The 18,161-nt window shown below is 40.2% G+C and overlaps 2 protein-coding genes across 2 annotated transcripts; both read left to right on the forward strand.

The window, feature by feature from the left end:
- Positions 1-6,009: 6,009 nt before the first annotated feature.
- Positions 6,010-13,577, forward strand: prkacbb (protein kinase, cAMP-dependent, catalytic, beta b). The gene is made up of 10 exons (XM_061084524.1): positions 6,010-6,320; positions 9,806-9,867; positions 9,946-10,074; positions 10,676-10,774; positions 10,859-10,941; positions 11,034-11,160; positions 11,255-11,350; positions 11,540-11,662; positions 11,749-11,913; positions 13,382-13,577. Exons 1-10 carry the CDS (start codon positions 6,275-6,277, stop codon positions 13,505-13,507), a joined length of 1,056 nt encoding a protein of 351 aa, XP_060940507.1. The 5' UTR covers positions 6,010-6,274; the 3' UTR covers positions 13,508-13,577.
- A 2,142-nt stretch (positions 13,578-15,719) lies between these two features.
- exosc4 (exosome component 4) lies at positions 15,720-17,858 on the forward strand. The gene is made up of 3 exons (XM_061084584.1): positions 15,720-15,907; positions 16,341-16,547; positions 17,399-17,858. The coding sequence occupies exons 1-3, from the start codon at positions 15,737-15,739 to the stop codon at positions 17,756-17,758; spliced, it is 738 nt and encodes a 245-aa protein (XP_060940567.1). The 5' UTR covers positions 15,720-15,736; the 3' UTR covers positions 17,759-17,858.
- Positions 17,859-18,161: the final 303 nt, after the last annotated feature.

Here is an 18,161-nt window from a genome sequence, read left to right on the forward strand (position 1 = left end):
TCTCAGATTTTTCTTTTAGCATGAACATACCACAGCTCTTACAAGACAATGGGGCATCATGTGTTCGCCTGAAAAAAGTGCAACCTAATTACAAGAGAAATGCTCAATTCACCCGGTTGACAACCCGCACGCTTACATCAGCCAAAAGCCCAAATATCCTAATGAGGACATCTGAGCAGGGAATTCACAGCCGAAAAAACAATTGATTTAAATTATGAAATTGCATCCAGTCACCGTGACTGTGGCCAAGGCTCAGACATCACCATCCAAAGAACTGGCCCACGTTTTCTCCACGGATTATGCAACAGAGATCTGCTGCCCTCTTGTGTACTTCAGTGTAATAGCACCTGAAGAGAGCACATACACGTCCGTCGAACACATTACAGCGGTTTACATCACGCTGGGATGTATCAGTCTGACAAGAGTAGCAGCACAAGAGAGTTGTTACTGAAATAATTTTTAATGTAACATACCACAGCATGCAGTTTGATTGTAGTCCAAATTGTTCACAGCATACATGTCAGCGAGTGGAGGGGGGTGGGAGTAGACCCGGTATTTTTTAGAGAGTGTATTTAGAGAACAGTCATTTTGTTTATCTTTAAAAATCAGAATCTTCTTTTAATGTAAACATATTTCTTTCGAATAAACTATTTTTTATATTGCTATTGTACCTTGTTCAATTTTGGTAAATTTGGCTGCATGTGTGTATTTTTGTGTTTATGCAGATTAGTTCATATGTGTGAGACTAATATGTACCATGAATGTTTCTTTTTTTAATTTTGTGCTTTTAAAGCAGTTTATAATCTCTGATGTGCCACATATATAAGCATATTCTTAAGATTATAGTAGGGAGACATTTAAAAACTCAAGGTTAAATACAAAAAAATATATGAGGTATATTCAAAGGTGGAGAATGCACACGTAACCCTATTTGAGCAATAGTGTACCAACCAAGAAAAGGTCACACAGGAGATTGAGCTCTGCAGTGAGTCTGTAATCAAACACCAATCACCAGACACCTTATCAAAATATGACAGCTGGCTCTGAGTGTGTCAGTGACGGAGGAACCTCCCTTCCCGTATGGAAATGATAATAAGATCCACGGTATCTGCATGAGGTGGTGCAGTGACCTTAGCCATAAGATCCACCTCATAGTTAGCTGTACATTACTCTTACAGTCACTTGCACATCATAAGCAAACAGTGGTAGAAATAAATAATCTTAACTTTTACTTTTCTTTACTGCTTGTGAATGTAGAATAGAGTACCACAGTGTAAACAATAATAAACTCATGTACCAACAGAGTGAAATACCATTCAAATATGTAAAATGTTAAAGTTACAGTGTGTTGAATTTAGGGACATCTAGTGGTGAAGTTTCATGTTGCAGCTGAATACCCCCTCCCCTCATCCTCACCTTCCAAACATGACAGAGAACCTGTGGTAGCCTTCAGTTGTCATAAAAACTCAAAAGGTTTTTAGTTTTTCCAGTTTTGGCTCCTGTAAAAAACATGGTAGAGAGGAACCACTCCTGATCTTAATAGAAAATATTTAAATATAATGGGCCCATTTGTGGGTAAAGAATTTTGATGATGCAACACTGGAAAAAAAACATCACTAAGATTATTTTATATTAAATTTCTGCCAATAGATCACTTTCCCCAAAACCGTACACACTGAACCTTTAAAGCATTCAGTTTAATTTTAAATCACCTTTGATTATTTAAGTGGATATTCAACTTTAGTGATTATAATACAACAACAAAATAAAAGTGTGATACATAAAAACTTACTGTTAACAGTCTACACTCTTCAAGCAATATTACACAAAGTAAATAAGGTTGTAAAAAAGTCTTATTATTTAAAATACATTTTCAGAAGGAATACAAGAATCTTTAACCCAGTCTCCAAGAAGAAAATGAAAAAGATGGTTACATAAAAGCTCTCACATTAATGTAGAAAAACAGTATATTTCCATCGCTGGTGTAACAGAGTAGAATAATAAACGTGGTATTTCATCAGCAGCAGTTGGTCTCAGTTGAACATCATGTTGCTATAGCAACCACAACACGGTAGAGTTCCACGTCAGTAACATTTCAACTGACATTCTTACATCCACCATTATGTCAGATTTGTCCTTCAGTGCAAATATTGACAGACATCAGCTGGCATCTGCCTGCAACCTGTTCCTGTTTGAGCAGAGTCTGTGGGAACTATACTTTTTATTACAACTGTTCAATAAATGTTTATGATTTGAGATGTTAATTGAGTTTTACCATGATCACGTGAGTGCTAATCAAGCTAGGCAAATGTGCTGCTATTTCAACATGGGTGGAGATATAGTGTGTTTATTTTACTCTTTTTATTTTTACTCTTAAGACATTTCATTTTATATTCCTTACTTTTTATGGGGACTTATTTATAATGTGTTTAAGCATCAGTGTAATTTCACTTTTATATATTTCTGTCTGCCTTGTGTAAACATGACATCTTATCTCAATACCTTTATATCTTACATAAAGCTATAGTTGTATTTCTTGTAAGGTGCAATTGAAATAAATTTGCTATGTAAGTAAAATTGCTTTGCCCTTTGTGAATCAAGTTTAGTTGTTTTTGGTTGTATCTCATAGCTTTCTGATTTGTTATAGCTACTCTAAAAATGCTTTCAGGAAACAATCCAAGCAGCACTTACCGGAGAGTGTATAATTATGATCCTACTAACATAATGAGGATGGAACAAAAAGCATGAGGTGGAAATATTCAAGTAAATTACAAACACCGACAAAAGTTTCTTCTTTCCTTGAGTAAACTGATGTATTCTCCCCCACAATAAACTTCTATAGAGCAGGCTTGAACACAACTTTATTAAATTAGCTGTATAACTGTACCTGGCGGCTCATAGTGAATCAGATTAATAGAATTTTTAATGCATGCTGTTAAATGAGCCTACACTTTGAGCGAGTGTCAGAAAGACAAATTGATTTAGACTGCGCTGTTAAATGGACATTTTCAACAAATGCACCATACATGGATAAATGTGATTTTAGCCCTTAACCTTGCAAATGAAAAACTTACTATTCTGAGTTCTTTTGCATTTATTTATTATATTTTAGATATGAAAAAGTTTTTTCACGTGTAACAACTGTATGTGATTTATTGAATCACAGAAGTGAAGACTTATCTCAAATGGGTTATTTCAATGACCTGTTGTCCATTGTCAACTTAAACATGAATACAGCAGAACCACCCCTCAGTCTATCTAATAGAGGCCATTCAGCTGCAAGTACTTTACTTTTGATACTTTAAAGCCAACATTTTTCTGCACTTCATTTAAGTATTGATGCAGGACTCCTTTGTAACTGCATTACGAGCTACAGTAAAATAGTCGTATTTCTTTTGGTCTCCCGTTTATTTAAAATGTATTCTTATGAAATTTTTTAAAATGTAAACACGTACCTATATGCTTAAATGCTTTTATGAACTAGATGTGATGGCATTCAGTATGTGCAGTTATTATAAAGTGTCAAAGTAATCTCCTTATAGCAAGAGTCTTGTTATGTTTGAGCCATAAAACACATTGTAACAGCTACATTACCAGTGATCAAAATTAACTACTTTTACAAGCACTACGCAAAGGTTTATAGGTATCTTTACTTACTTTACCTTACCTATTGTACTTTAAGCACTATTCTTTAAACCTCTTCTTCTGAAAGGCGTACACTTTTACATTTATTTCTAAGATACTCTTAAATAAAAAGTAAGATTCCAAACAAAAAAACAGTAATGCTTTTCATAGCATTGCTTTACTTGGGAAGATTTGAGTTATTATATCTAAACATTTTAAAATGCATAAGTAAGCATATGAGATGCACAACACATACAAGATTCAGCTACAGACTTGCGTAGGTCAGTCACCTGTGGCTCCCTGGGCCGCATGGATGAACCAGCCCCACGCCACTACGCTGCCATGGGTGGAACCAGGACACCAGTGGACACAGGAGCTGGGTCCGAACTCATGGGTAAGTTTGGCAGGCTGTCGTGTTGGCAGGACTTCAACCACCTATTCATTGCACAATATCTAATAATATGTAAATTTAAAAACAAAAATGAACCACAACCATTTCAAATTAAATATTTAAAAAAAAAAAATTAAATTAAAATTAAAAGAAGACCATTGCGCACATCCTGCGCAGAAGACCATTGCGCAGGAATTGCGCGCGCAGGTTTTAAAAAAAAATTTATTCATTTAATTTAATTTATTTTAATTTTCTTTTTTATATTTAATTAATTTAAATTTACATAGTGTAATATATTTTGCAATTAATAGGTGATTGAAATCCTGCCCATTTTAAGAGTTCAGTACATTGCCGGCACGAAGATAAGAAAGATTGGAGAACGACCCTGCGACCTTCGTGTTGAGGAACGACCACTCTACCCACTAGGCCAAACCGCCTGCTGACTTCCATGAGGAACTAAGCACACTAAGAAGATGGACAGGGTCTGCCATAAGCTCGGGACCAGGATTTACCCACCTCTCGACCCCTCGACTCTCAAAGGATTAGCAGTAGAGATAACAACACATTGAAGAAAGAAAACAAGTTTTACCAAGTTAAAAAGGCAGATGGTCGCCAACATTCCGCGAGAGGCTTTCTTCTTCCTGTGAGAAGACTTGTTGTGGGAACTGTTGGATTCTCTATCATTTTGACCTTATTATGTACTTTGAGATAATATATGTTGTGATTCGACGCTATGCAAATAAAATAAAATTGAATTGTATTGAAGAAATTACTTCAGCTGGTTGCACACAAATAATCTAAGTTTGTTTAAAGTTAACATTAACACAGTTGGTAACTATAATTTGAATTTTAAAAACCTAATTTGTGTGTAAGTCTTTACTTTAAGCGATTCAAGATGTTAGTGTACATTTATGCTTTACTTCTAGTAATGGAGTATAGTATCACTTTTACTTAAGCAAAGAATCTGAGTAGCCTACCTGAGATACAATTTCAGGCAATGTAAATAAAATTGTTAATTTATTTAATTTCGTAATGTTGTCATTTCTTTTTTTGCTTTCCTTTTACAAATACATAAACTTGAAAGTGTATCACGCGTAGAAGGATAGTATTCTGTCTACGCCGCTAATAAACAGGGTAATTGTCATGGGATAAAAGTTTATAGGAGCATTTTAAAACTAAATGCCTGCTAATTACTAGTATATTAGGTCATAATGGAAACAATCTGTTGCTGTTTGCGACATTTTAAAACGCTTGTGTGCAAATTAAGGGCTGCATTAGTAACAAATTGAAGATACAACCAAGTAGTTGCCTAAGATATATTTAGCCTCTGATAATTTTTTTGTTTTTTTAAATAAAAGACTTTATTTAGAATTAAAAAACTGGTAGAAACTAATTCATCAAAAATATAATCAAGTACCAAATGGTGAAGTACACATAAGTACAACCTAGCAACTGAGCTCATGACTTGGTATAATAATGCAAAGCAAATGAATAAACTTATGTACGAATAATAGCATACTATTTTGGTAAAGCTTGATTTGTGTTCATGTATTTTATGATTTTAACTATTTGATAATATTGTAATATTGTGAATGGTGTGTTTTTTTATGCAATCTTCATTTGTTGGTGAGTAATTCATCCAAAATGTTTAGTGTAGATGTCAAACATTTCCTTTGGGGGGAAATTAAAAGTTTCACAACATAGTAATTATCACTTGTTGCCTGAGGCTCTTTATTTTGACTCCAGGTTTGACTCAATGTGTTTTCGTGCAGAGACACTAGATTCAGTCAATGCTGAATATGTCTCCTCACAACTCGAGGTGAGTTTCTTGACTGATAATAAACTACCGGGACTTGGAGACGTCTCCAGACCCGAACCGTAACCTGGGGGGGGCGGGGATGAGGACGTGCGGAGGAGGAGGAGGAGGAGGAGGAGGGGGGGGCAGAGCGGCTCAGAGAAGAGCAAGTGACCGCTTCAGCTTCATGTCACACGGAGGGAGACACGGACCCTGCCGCTGCTAGCAAGAGGGAAGAGCGGAACCACACAGGGACAGTGAGGGGGGGGCTGCCGGCCGGAAGGGACACCACTCTGCGCGTTAGATCTCTTCCGACTTATCCCGTTATCGATTTGTGTTCATCCGGTAATCTCCCAAAAAGCAGAAGAAGAAGGAGAAGACGGGGGCTCGGGGGATCTCATCTGCTAGCTTGTAGCTTGTAGCCTGCCGCCATCTCTTCTCCTCCTCCGCCTCCTCCGCCCACCATGGGGAACGCGGCCACCGCCAAGAAGGGCAACGAGCTGGAGAGCGGTGAGTGACACTCATTCACCTCTTCCGGGTTCGTCTGTGTTATCATTATTATTATTATTCGTATTTATTTGCGACTCTCGCCGAGCCTCCTGTGACAGGAGCTAAGCTAACCGAGCTATCACCGTTAGCTCTGTCCCATCCGGCAGCTGGGAAGAGGGCCGCCTGTCCCCCCCCCCACCACCACCACACACACACACACACTCGCTCTTTAGTTAGTGGACGAACATAACAACCTGTCTTTTGGGTGTTTTTGTCTTTTTATTGTTTTGAATTGCACGTTCAGCCATTAAAAGGCCCAGCGGAAGTGAGCTAGCAGCGAGGAGACCCCCCGTGCATGTTGTGGTTTTCTGGAGGCTTCAAGGGGGGGTGGGGGGGGGGGCACTGACAGACAGACAGACTGACAATCTATGAAGGCATATCACAGGGCTGCTAATGCAATGTTGATCGATCAATCAAACCTCTCCGATATTGGTGATTTCCCCACTTTGCAGAGGGGGGGATCGAGCTTGATGACCAGCTAGCCTGCTAACTTTAGCCACGAAGAGGGGGGATTAGCCCTCTGAAGGCCCCTGTCATTGCATTGCCTCTTGGTGGTGGTGCTGCTGCTCAGGCCTGCACACAAACACACACACACACACACACACACCATTAAATCCTTGGATAATGGCTCAAACATCCCCAGTGTAGCATCAGCTCTTCCCACCTTCCGTGGCGTCGCCCTCCGCTCATGACAATCCCCACTTGCTTGTGACTTGTGTTGCAGCCTCTTCCCAGCACACTTACCCTGGGATGAGACACAAACTCAAAATCTCTGATGCTCCACCACAAAACCCTTGAGTGATTCTTATAAATACCCGGTAATTTTTTTGTTTTGTTTTACTTGTGGGACTGCTTCTGCCTCGGGGCTACGCTGCCACATTTTTTTATTCTGGGCTTTATAAACAAAGCTGTCCCTCTGTACAGTACCCTGACCAAATATGGTGAAGAAATGACAAATGCCCTCTTTCCATTCATAAAACAGGCAGCTACTACTGTCGTCCTGGCATAGGCACACGCACACACACACGCGCACGCCCACAGAAACACACTTGAATCGTGTCACTCGTGTTTATTTAGAATCCCCATTTGTGATGTCGCCGTGGTGAGCGTCCACCGGGCTCGCTTCTCACACGCAGCTTGTCATTGCCCGGGGCAGCTTGTCATCAAACCTTCGTCAGAGGATAAGGGGTATTACAAGCTTGGCAAGGTTTGACGTAATTCAGCCTAGGCCAGTGTTACTTGCACTTAAATACTTTGATGTGTGCAGCTGGTCATCACTGACTGTCCCATCCCAGTGTATCACAGGCTTCCTCGTGCCTGGTTGGACAGGTTTAAAAAAAAAGATGATGTTATCTTCATTGTTTTTTGCAGAATCAGTTCAAATTAGTCATATATTCACTGAATATGTCCACATCCTTCACACACGTTTTACCCTCTTAAAACCCTGCAGGGATCCATCTGTGTTCAGTTACACACTTGGTTTTTAAAGCAGTCACTTTACGATGCAGTGAAACATTCCTCTGAAGTTTATTGACCTGTTGAGAGAGACCAGGCAGGTACAGTGAACTGCTGCCTGCTCGAGACGTTCAGGCTGACGGAGATGATCAGATCAACAATACCGTCGAGCATTTGTTTTGAAAGCAGCTGTGATCCGGAGATCTTGGGCCGTGGCTAACTGTTAAACCAGTTTGAGCTGACACGATGCCCTGAGCTGCAGATTTGTCTGGAGGGAAGCAGATCTCTGACGACCTGCTCACCTACAGCGCTGTTTATACACCAGGCTACCTGTGTTTACTCTATTATCGCTGCCATTAGCTCGACCAGTTGGAATCGCACCAACATGGTCTCACTTGGTCCAGGGGAGATTTAACAGCTGCCATCATGACACCTATTTCCCTCCCCTCCCATGTCCATGTATTGTGTTTCACACTATACTTTAACAGAACAGAGCCGCCCGCATAACTGAACTAAGTTATTCTTGTCTGGTTTTGGCATTGTTCTCAGGGAAGTTTTGGCAACTGTGTTGGCTTTGGACCATTTAATTTTTCCCTCGAGGCACAAAAATGTTGGAGAGAAGTTTGTGTGAACAAAAACAACTCATTATTACCGTATGGAGAATATTACATCAGCACTGGAGTTGTGTTCGAGGCTTGCAACTACTATTTGACTTGTCAAATATCAGACCAGAACTGAAACAGCTATTATATCAGTTAGGGTTAGGGTATCAACATCTCTTTAATAATTTACATTTTCAGTAATAATTCAAGAAACTGGTAAAAAAAAATCTAAAATGTGAAGATTTTTAGTTTTTCTCTGTTTACATAATTAAAGAAATTATGTATTTGGGACTTAAATGGTTGTTTACGTACTTAAAAAAACGTATATTATATCTTCTAATTAAGTTTATCTCAGTTTTCAGAATTAGCACTGCCCTGCATGTTAACAGAAACTCACAATCTACACAGTAGACAGTAAATCTAGTTTCTCTCTTGTACGGATCGTTATCTTTTCAGTCTGATCTAATATGCACGACTGAATTTCTACCACTTGACATTCTGTTCCTGTTCTCTGCCTGTCAGTCTGTTTTTAACTCCCACAGGTGAATGTCATCCCTGTTTTCATTCTTGTTGCTTTGATTCACTACATACGTTTCATGTTTGTTGATGTGTTTTTACTTGTTGTTCTGTACATGAACTCTATATTTCTCTCTTCTCTTCCGTATCATCCCATCCATGTGGGTGATTGTTCCTGCAAAACCTTGGTGATCAATAGAGACCTTTGGTATGCTCATTCCTCCAAAAGATGACCAGAATGGCAGAACGGCATTGGTCTCATTGTGTCAGACTTGCTAGTTGTGCTTGCTTTTTATTGTTTGCTTTGATAATGAGTCCGTGTTTTTGTTGTCCACATTCTCTCAATCTGGATATCTGCTGTCTGCTGTGTTTCCCATACATTGGTTTGTCTCTGCTTACCATTTCTATGCTTTGTTTATTAGTTTTCCACCAAGTCGTAATAAGTGATGCACAAGACGCTCAGACGAATCTGCCCTGTAACTTAAGTGTTGTGGTCCCCTTCCCTTTTAAATAAGGCTACTAAACAACACCAAACATACTGAGTGTCTTGGCATGCATCACTTGTCTGCCTGTCTTGAACGTTGTCGTCTTGTGTTTGTGTTTTGTCTTTCCTCTTAAAACAAAGTATGTGGTATTCTTAATATTTCATTTATATCCAGATGAGAGTTGACCTTGTCCCTTTCTCTTCTGCATTGATTTGCAATTTAATTTACCTCAAATTGTCCTTTCCCCTCATAGTATGATAGCATTTGGTCTTTTTGCCAGTCCCATCTAATACATGAATGTGTTTTTATACTAATAAACTCAAATAACATTGCTGAGGAAGAACAGTGGGCTAGCTGCATATTAATATGCTCTCCTTTTCTCTTTTAGTGAAAGAGTTTCTTGCCAAAGCCAAAGAAGATTTCTTACGGAAGTGGGAAAGCCCACCACAGGTGAGAATAAGTAAAGGCTAAACATAATATTAGCTCTGTCCACACACAAGGCTTGTTAACGCATTGTTATTTCCACAGAGCACAACGGGCCTCGATGACTTTGAGAGATTAAAGACCTTGGGTACCGGCTCGTTTGGGAGAGTCATGCTGGTGAAACACAAAGGAGCAGAGCAGTACTTCGCCATGAAAATACTGGACAAGCAGAAGGTCAGTTGAAACCTGTATCATAAATATGCAGGTACAACTAGAATGGCCCTCGGTGGAGCACATACCTCCAGCAACAGTCCCCTTAAAGTCAATCAAGCTGCAGCGGATTGCACACACGCTAAGATATCAGTTTTTTCATCAAGATCCATAATTATTCCCCAGGGAATTAGTTAAAATGTCAACAAAACAAAACAACAAAAAATCCCTTGGTTAAAGAAAGTGAAGAGAAAATCTGGGCTTTACCCCTTTGTACCGAGCTGTGCCAGAATTTAATGGGCTCCTTCTTGACATGTCCCCTCCTTCCACTTTCTTTGGAAAATGGTTCAGTAGTTTTTGTGTAATCCTGCTGTCAAACAAACAAACAGACAGTGGAGAAAATGTAGCAGAGGTAATAAAAGACTAGTGCCATTATATTCAGCAAATGGTCTGAAATGACATTTTAACCTGTTTTGCTGCATTATGGGATTACCAGGAAACACGAGTAAAATATATAAATAAATGACGCAAAGCTTTCCTCATTCCTCTCGGTGTTCTCTGTCTCTGCTGCTCTAGTTATTGAGATTTGCTCGACAAGCTCATCTTATCTCTTTTCATCTGTCAGGTTGTGAAACTCAAGCAAATAGAACACACATTAAACGAGAAGAGGATATTACAGGCTGTGAGCTTCCCCTTTCTCGTCAGACTTGAGTACGCGTTTAAGGTATGTGTGCTTTTAATAGAATAATATAAATACATTTTCTGTAAAAATGTTATCAGCCATTTAAGGGCCTTTTTGTTTTTGCAGGACAACTCCAATTTGTACATGGTGATGGAGTATGTTCCAGGAGGAGAAATGTTTTCACACTTGAGACGAATTGGAAGGTTCAGGTGAGTTTATACTTAGGACATGTAATTCAGTGTGTTACTTTGCAGTGTTTCCATTGATTTGACCTTTTATTTTCCCCTGTTTTGTTTTCCAGTGAACCACACGCACGGTTTTATGCCGCTCAAATAGTGCTGACGTTTGAGTACCTCCATTCACTAGATCTCATATACAGAGATCTGAAGCCTGAGAACCTTCTCATCGACAACCATGGCTACATTCAGGTGAGCTAGAACATAAAGAATGAGCACATCCTGCTTCTGTGTATCGTCTGTCCACACCGTGCCCATGCTCAGTATATGTGCTCCTGACTTCCAGGTGACAGACTTTGGATTTGCCAAGAGGGTAAAAGGCAGGACCTGGACGTTGTGTGGGACACCGGAGTACCTGGCGCCAGAAATCATCCTCAGCAAAGTATGGAGCCTTTTGTTTAATGAACTTGGGGGGAAAAACGACTAAATCACTTTGTTTGAGGCAAATCTGCTGTAACGTATGTTTGCAAGCTCATGTTATTATCATCCCTTTCGGCATATAAGACACACGTGGAGGTCCCTTTGGTAAAAAGCAACGTCATAAACCTGTTATCTGTCTTGACTGTTTCAGGGCTATAACAAAGCTGTGGACTGGTGGGCCCTCGGAGTTCTCATCTATGAAATGGCAGCTGGCTACCCTCCGTTCTTTGCAGATCAACCTATTCAGATCTATGAGAAGATTGTGTCTGGAAAGGTGAGCAGGCAGTGGCTTTTATTCATAACTTCTATATGAGGGAAAAAGATGCGACTGTCCAATAAGCTCTTTTCTCTTATTTCCAGGTCCGATTTCCCTCCCACTTCAGCTCCGACTTAAAGGATCTGTTGCGAAACCTGCTGCAGGTGGATCTGACCAAACGCTACGGCAACCTGAAGAACGGAGTCAATGACATCAAGGGCCACAAATGGTTCGCCACAACAGACTGGATCGCAATCTACGAGAGAAAGGCAAGACACCGAATACATTTTGTAGTGACACCACTCTGAGCTACCCTGACAAAAGTTAATTAACAGTTAATTAGATATTGATTTACTCACATTGATTTTTTATTTGCTAGTTGTGAAATTCCAGGCTATGATGCTGCAACAGTTTATTTTCCAAGAAACGTGTCTGAGGACTGTGCATCATCTTTTCTGTAAGGTTCTGGGTTCCAGGTGTATGGACACTGTTGGTTTTGTGTGGATGTTCACGCACAAAAGTGGCTTTCAGAAATTAGTGTATCATACCATTTGGCAAGTTGTTACTTGATTAATCAAAGTAGACATTTAGCTCAGGCTTCAGTCCTATTGATCTGTTGATTCTGTTTAACCTCAATCACCAAACAGTCACCCGATGCTTTAACCAACTTTAGACCAACTTTCTGGTCAAATGACTCCTCAGAGCCGAGCCTGCTCGTTGTGGGTTGTTGTATTTTTACCTCATGTCACCATTTTTGTCACTTTATATCCTTTCCCGATTAATTGTTGCCTTTATTCTTTAGAGTTATTCAAAATATCTGCTTCCACAAGCTCTATAACAACGTTAGATTTTTCTGTATCTCTCCACTGTTATTGTCTTCTTTCTACCAGTCAAACATACGACATGTTTACAAAATACAGAGTTGAGGGAGGTGGACTGACGACTTAGCAGAAATAGTACACCGATGCCATACATCAGTCTGTTGTTGACCTTTAGTCAAACAAATGCGTAGATTCCTGTGCAAACATGGGAAGTGCACTTTAGCCTTGAAAGTAGAAATAACCCCAACATTTATTAATAATAGACTGGGTTTCCCTTGAGAAAGGTTTGAAATAGTTTTAATTTCAAGTGATTATTTATTTTAAAGTATTTGTAATCACAAAATACAAAAGAGGACTGGATGAAAGTAAATATGAAATATGTTGCTCTAAAAATAGAGCAACATTACAGCTAAATGTTTGGTAAAAATGATGATGACGGTGCTGATTCAAGTGCAAAACAAAAGCCATGACATCAGGAGCCTTTTAAAGCTGTTGTCAGACCGTATCTACAGGCTTGAGAGTTCATGTTGTAACTGTTCTGGATGTCAACACTCAAAGCTGTGAAGATAAACTTGCTGTCCAGTAGAGGGTGAAGACAGGAGAAGTGCTCATGATTGACAAGTGTCAGTTTTGGAAACTCACAGAAATCGTTGGACCCAGACACAAAATTCCGACAATCGTGTGTGGAGGCAGACAGTGCACACACTGATCATCTGTCGAGCACTTCATTAAACACTCACTAACTCTTTAAGTTGTCATCACTCATAAGCGTAACAATCAGTTCTTGCTATTTTCTATTTGTATTTTGACAGTCCTGAGAGTTTTAAAGCTTTTTGATTTCTCAAGAGAAATCTGTCTCAGCAGAGACTTATTGAGATACTGCATGTTGAAATATGTATTTCTCTTATTGCCGCAGGTGGAAGCCCCGTTCATACCAAAGTGCAGAGGCCCAGGGGACACGAGCAACTTCGACGACTACGAGGAGGAGGAAATCCGCGTTTCTTTAACGGAAAAATGCACGAAAGAGTTTGCAGAGTTTTAGGACGCGGGAACATGGATATATCAGGGAAAAATAAGGGGATCTTTGCACTCTTCTAAAGACTTGGGAAGGAGCAGAGACCATCGTTTTTTCAGATCTACTACATAGTCCCTTCATTCCACAGGGCTGAATGAGGTCGCCATGATCCTTGGGTGCCGATAACCTCTCACTGTCACGTACCCCTGCGTATTAAAGCAGACACACCACTTATTTCTTTTACTTTTGATTTTTTTTGTACCTACCAAATGTTTTTTTTTTTTTTACTTTGAAGCAGTTAGTCTTGGATGTTGTTATCCCCTTTTAAAATATGACATTTTCTTTGAAATTATGAGGAAAAACTGAGATAATGGCCAATAACAGTCCACACATTGTAGCTGACTTTGTCTGTGGCAGTCAACAGATGTGTGGGTTGAAGGGATCTCTCCCCCCCCCTCGTCGTCAGCAGTGTATATTTAATGGTCTGTTACAAGTCCACATCACATTGGCTATTGTAAAGTACTGGCCAGCTTTCAGACGTAGTGTTCGTCCTATGTGCATATCTGTCAGTTTTGTAAGACATTTGAACACGTCGGGTGTTTAAAGCATGACCAAATAGAAAATATTGGGTGACACAAGAAGAGAGGTCCTTTCCTTTCTTTGCTTTTTGCCTTAGAGAGCCAAATCCTCAGATCGCCCCCCCCTCCCCTCCCCACGAAAGCATCCGCTCACTGTCTTCTCTGTATCCTGACCCAGGCACAGCAAGCCATTGCAGAAAATGACAAAGGTTGTTACATTAGTCAGATGCTAATCCAGTTGTTTGTTTTTTATCCTTTTGGATCTGTGAGTTACATGTAAAATCTGTCATCTGGTATCTTCCTCTCTCTTTTTTTTTTTCGTCACTGTGTCGAACATTATAGGCATATTGTCCCTAGATTTCAGGTCTGCTTATAAAGACCAATCGTTACGAGTCTGTGGAACAATGTGACTTCGGTAAATTGAACAGAGTGAAGGGAAATCCTTTTGAGGGTTTCCATTGAGTGTAATGTTACGTTAAGGGAATCATTGTGAATGGTGTTGCGGCTTCGTGCCTCAACACTGTTAGTGATACCTGACAAAAAGTACAGAATTTAATAATGTATTAAATTAAGGATATTTTAAAATCGTGAGAAACAGGAATGCAAAACTGTAATTTGCCATATTTTCCCTGTTACCCCCCCCCCCCCCCCAAACAGATTGTTGTTTCATTCTTGTCAAAGAATGTAGATTTGCAACTTATAGGTATGCATATTTGAAGGCTTGATTTCAAGGTACAGTTTTCCTCACAATACACTGTCTAAAATAAAGACTGCTCCTTTGTATCACATGTAACCCTGTTATTGTTAAGCTCATTACATTATACGTATATGCATTGTTTCATATATGTTTTTATTTATACACATTAGAGATGCTAATAAATTTTATTTTTAAAAGTGTTGAAGGTGTGCAGCTCTCCTTGCTTTGGGACATTTAGCACTGCGCCACTGAAGATTCAACTGGAGTTTGACTAGACTAGAATCGTTCATGAATGTGACAGGACACTAGACTCCTGTCTGTGTGTGTGTGTGTGTGTGTTTGTTGGTTTGTTTCTGTTTGTCAGCAGGATTATGCAAAAACTACTCAACAGAATTGAAGGAAACTTGGTGGAGGAAAGGGACTTGTGCCAAATATTGGAATCCAACACATATACGGTCGGTTATGGACAAATGGGCAGATCCAAGATTTTGTATATCACCATTTTAGAGAGTTGTTTGACATTTTGCCCTCTTTTCCAGAGAATATATAAAAAATATATATACATATTAAGGAAATTGATAATTATGAGTGTTTACAATTTGGTGTGGCTTGATCGTGGACTGTGAAGATTGACGACTGGTCTCCACTCCCTACCACTAACATCGAATATGTATTAATAATATGACAACTAATTAAAATGTAACATTATTTTTACAGTATTTTATATATCCATTATCCTTTTATTTAAATTCTATAAACTTTTACAGTATAGGTAAAGTATTTTATATATTCATTACATTTTTATTTACATCATATTATATTTTACCGTATATTTACGGTATTTACATGTATGTACAGTATTTTATAAACTCAAATACCCTCAGAAGAAGAGAAAGAATCTATCCGCGTTTTCAGGTTTGCCTTCTGAACCTTCGCTGTTGCCGTAGCAGCAGACACGCGGGTCGCTGCCTCTGAGGAAACATGGCGGGCATGGAGCTGCTGTCGGACCAGGGCTACCGGCTGGACGGGAGGAAAGCCACCGAGCTGAGGAAGGTCCAGGCCCGCATGGGGGTGTTCGCTCAGGCGGACGGTTCCGCGTACCTGGAGCAGGGGAACACGAAGGCTCTGGCGGTGGTGTACGGCCCTCATGAGGTAGGACTCCTGGGTGGGGGGGGGGGGGGGGGCGGTAAATCTGGATTTTTGAGCGTTTTATAATCAGAAGTAAAGAGTAAAGTTACTAGAGCCAGAATAAACGTCTCATTAAGTCACTGCTTGGGATCAAAAGTATGTGGCCCCTTGTGGATTTCTTACAGAAGTTACAACACTGACGTTTCCTCCACTTCTGTGGGGAAGGTTTAAGAAGAGACACAGCTCTGACCTCTGACCTTTCCTCCATCCCACACCTCTAAACTGTTGTTATTATGGTAGAATGTGTGCACATCACTGCAGCTGCCTCAGCTTCTGCATATTTCAACCGATTTAAACCCTTCAAGCATCAAAACGCTCCTCACGTTATGTATATATAAGGGTAGTACATGAATAAAGATAGATATGTTATTAAATGTGTATGTTTGTCGCCCCCTAGATGCGTGGCTCACGGAGTCGGGCTCTTCACGACCGGGCGGTTATCAACTGCCAGTACAGCATGGCCACGTTCAGCACGGCAGAGAGGAAGAGGAGACCCCATGGAGACCAAAAGTCCACAGAGATGAGCCTCCACCTCAAGCAGACGTTCGAGGCCGCTGTGATGACTCAGCTTTACCCGCGGTCTCAGATCGACATCTATGTCAAGGTCAGTGATTAGAGCACGGATCAGGCAAACGTGGTTTCGACCGGGTTACGTTTGCTTTACTTGATTCAGTCAAAACTAGGGTTGCAAAGGGGCGGACAGTTTAGCTGGGGAATTTTGGGAATTAAAAAAAAAAAAAAATACGCAAATTAAACGCTGAGCAAGCGATGCATAAAGATGTATGGAATGCACACGCTGCATGTTGAGTTTCAATCCTCCACTGTGCATTCTTCCATCACATGCACAGATAATTCCCAGCATCCTGCACACTACAGCAGGGTTGATTGAGGCCAGCTGTAGTGTGCAGGACTAGTCAGGTAAGTTTCGATGATATTACTGGGGAAAATATATTAGCATGCGTATTGGATTGTTCAACTGTTCATCTAGCCTATTTCCATTCATTTATCCATCAATTGTAAAATATGTTTACAGACGCTTCCAATTGTTTTTTTACAAACTTTTTTCTCATCTTATTCTACAGAACAATGCCACGTGCACTATCTCATGTTTGGAGACATTTCACCCCATCCAATGTAGAAGGAAAGGCTGTGTACATTTGCAAATACTGTGCAAAGACCTATGTTAAAAATGACACAAGGATGCAGAGGCGTATAGTCAAGTGCTCAAAGTTTCCTCAGGGCTCAAATCAGCCTATGACAAAACAAAATGTTTATATTTATGTCTGTATATGACAAGGTAAATACAGTTAGTATAAATTACCCACAACATTTCCAGTTTATTCCCGTTAATTCCCGTATATTCCCGTTAATTCCCATTAATTCCCATGGAAAGTTTCCAACTTTGAATATTCCCGGAATTTTGCAACCCTAGTCAAAACCTTTCTTTTCAAACAGATTCTGCAGTCCGATGGAGGGAACTACAGCGTGTGTGTGAATGCCGCCACTCTGGCTGTGATCGACGCAGGCATCCCCATGCGGGACTACGTGTGCGCCTGCTCGGTCGGGTTCGTGGACGAGACGCCCCTTGCCGACCTTTGCTACGCGGAGGAGAGCGGAGGGCTGAGCTCTTTGGCCTTGGCGCTGCTTCCCCGGAGTGGACAGATAGCTCTGCTCCAGATGGACGCCAGACTACACCAGGACCACCTGGAGGCGCTGATCGAAGCGGCCATGACGGCCTGCAAAGGTGTGAGCAAGGTGCTGGATGAGGTGGTGCGAAATCATCTCCAGGAAGTGTCCATGCTCACTGGAGAGTGATGCCTTGGATGGAGTGTCTTGTTTTTATTATGCATTTATAGCAGTTACTTTGTACTTTTGTATATAAGTGGGGAAGCCAACAATAAATATGTGAACTCTGTGCCCTGTCAGTGTTGCTTATTTGTGAGTGGCTGAATTTATGTATTTGCTATCATGTACAGAAAGTGACAGATTTGTATGATTATTGTCAGACACTAGATCCCTTTCCAACCTCAAACCAAAGGTGCAAAGCTGGAAGAAAAGACAAATCCCTTTCAAATAATTAATCTCTGAGACGCGTTCAATATGTTGTGATGCTGTTTCTTTTCAACAACAATGTCAGGAAATTAAGGAAGTCAGAAAAAGACAAATCTTTTCTATCCCTTGGATTTATTAAATTTATGTTAAACCTGCGCTCATACAA

The sequence above is a fragment of the Limanda limanda genome, chromosome 13 (genome assembly GCF_963576545.1).
Source record: "Limanda limanda chromosome 13, fLimLim1.1, whole genome shotgun sequence".
Taxonomy (NCBI): domain Eukaryota; kingdom Metazoa; phylum Chordata; class Actinopteri; order Pleuronectiformes; family Pleuronectidae; genus Limanda; species Limanda limanda.

Coding starts and splice junctions, on each gene's coding strand:
- exosc4 (XM_061084584.1), top strand. CDS start 15,737: ATGGCGGGCATGGAGCTGCTGTCGGACCAGGGCTACCGGCTGGACGGG. Junction 15,908..16,340: donor TGGTGTACGGCCCTCATGAG/GTAGGACTCCTG, acceptor GTCGCCCCCTAG/ATGCGTGGCTCACGGAGTCG. Junction 16,548..17,398: donor AGATCGACATCTATGTCAAG/GTCAGTGATTAG, acceptor CTTTTCAAACAG/ATTCTGCAGTCCGATGGAGG.
- prkacbb (XM_061084524.1), top strand. CDS start 6,275: ATGGGGAACGCGGCCACCGCCAAGAAGGGCAACGAGCTGGAGAGCG. Junction 11,161..11,254: donor ACAACCATGGCTACATTCAG/GTGAGCTAGAAC, acceptor CCTGACTTCCAG/GTGACAGACTTTGGATTTGC. Junction 11,914..13,381: donor TCGCAATCTACGAGAGAAAG/GCAAGACACCGA, acceptor TTATTGCCGCAG/GTGGAAGCCCCGTTCATACC.